At 64.6% G+C, this 463-nt stretch overlaps 1 protein-coding gene across 1 annotated transcript in view; it reads right to left on the bottom strand.

Annotated features, from left to right (window-relative positions):
- The window catches only part of ASAP3 (ArfGAP with SH3 domain, ankyrin repeat and PH domain 3), a gene marked incomplete at its 5' end in the record, with an annotated part of 12,141 nt that overhangs the window by 1,926 nt on the left and 9,752 nt on the right, over window positions 1-463 (bottom strand). The window contains one exon of the mRNA XM_010140915.1: window positions 219-447. Coding sequence (XP_010139217.1) covers window positions 219-447 — 229 coding nt within the window. The remainder of the gene's footprint in view (window positions 1-218; window positions 448-463) is intronic.

Raw genomic sequence — 463 nt, 5'->3', positions numbered from 1 at the left:
CCTCCCTGGGAAACCTGGGCCAGGGTCTCACCACTCTCATTGTCAAAAATTTCTTCCTTCTCTCCAGTCTGGATCCCCCTCTTTTAGTTTAACCCATCACCCCCTGTCCTGTCCCCACAGCCCCTGCTGAAAAGTCTGTCCCCATCACCCACTGCCTGGGTGAAGGGACAGCCCCACCATGGGTGACACACACCCCTCCCTCTGCCCCCCCAACTCACCAGTGGGGCTGTGGCCAGGTTTGGGGCGAGAGCAGCCCCGCGTGGGGTTTTTGAGGGGCAGTGGCGGAGGGATCTCCTCGCTGTGGGCCCGGCGGGGCACGGGGCGGGAGGGCACCAGGATGCTCTCATAGGTCTTGTTGGTGATGTCCATCCCCATGCAGCTCCAGTGGGTCTGGGGGCAGGCGGACAGGGGGCTGGTGGCCAGCGGCGACGGGCCCTTGAAGGAGCGCTGGAGGGGGCTCACC

The sequence above is a fragment of the Buceros rhinoceros genome, unplaced genomic scaffold (assembly GCF_000710305.1).
Source record: "Buceros rhinoceros silvestris isolate BGI_N320 unplaced genomic scaffold, ASM71030v1 scaffold1768, whole genome shotgun sequence".
Classification (NCBI taxonomy): domain Eukaryota; kingdom Metazoa; phylum Chordata; class Aves; order Bucerotiformes; family Bucerotidae; genus Buceros; species Buceros rhinoceros.
This window is presented reverse-complemented; position numbering and strand designations above follow the sequence as displayed.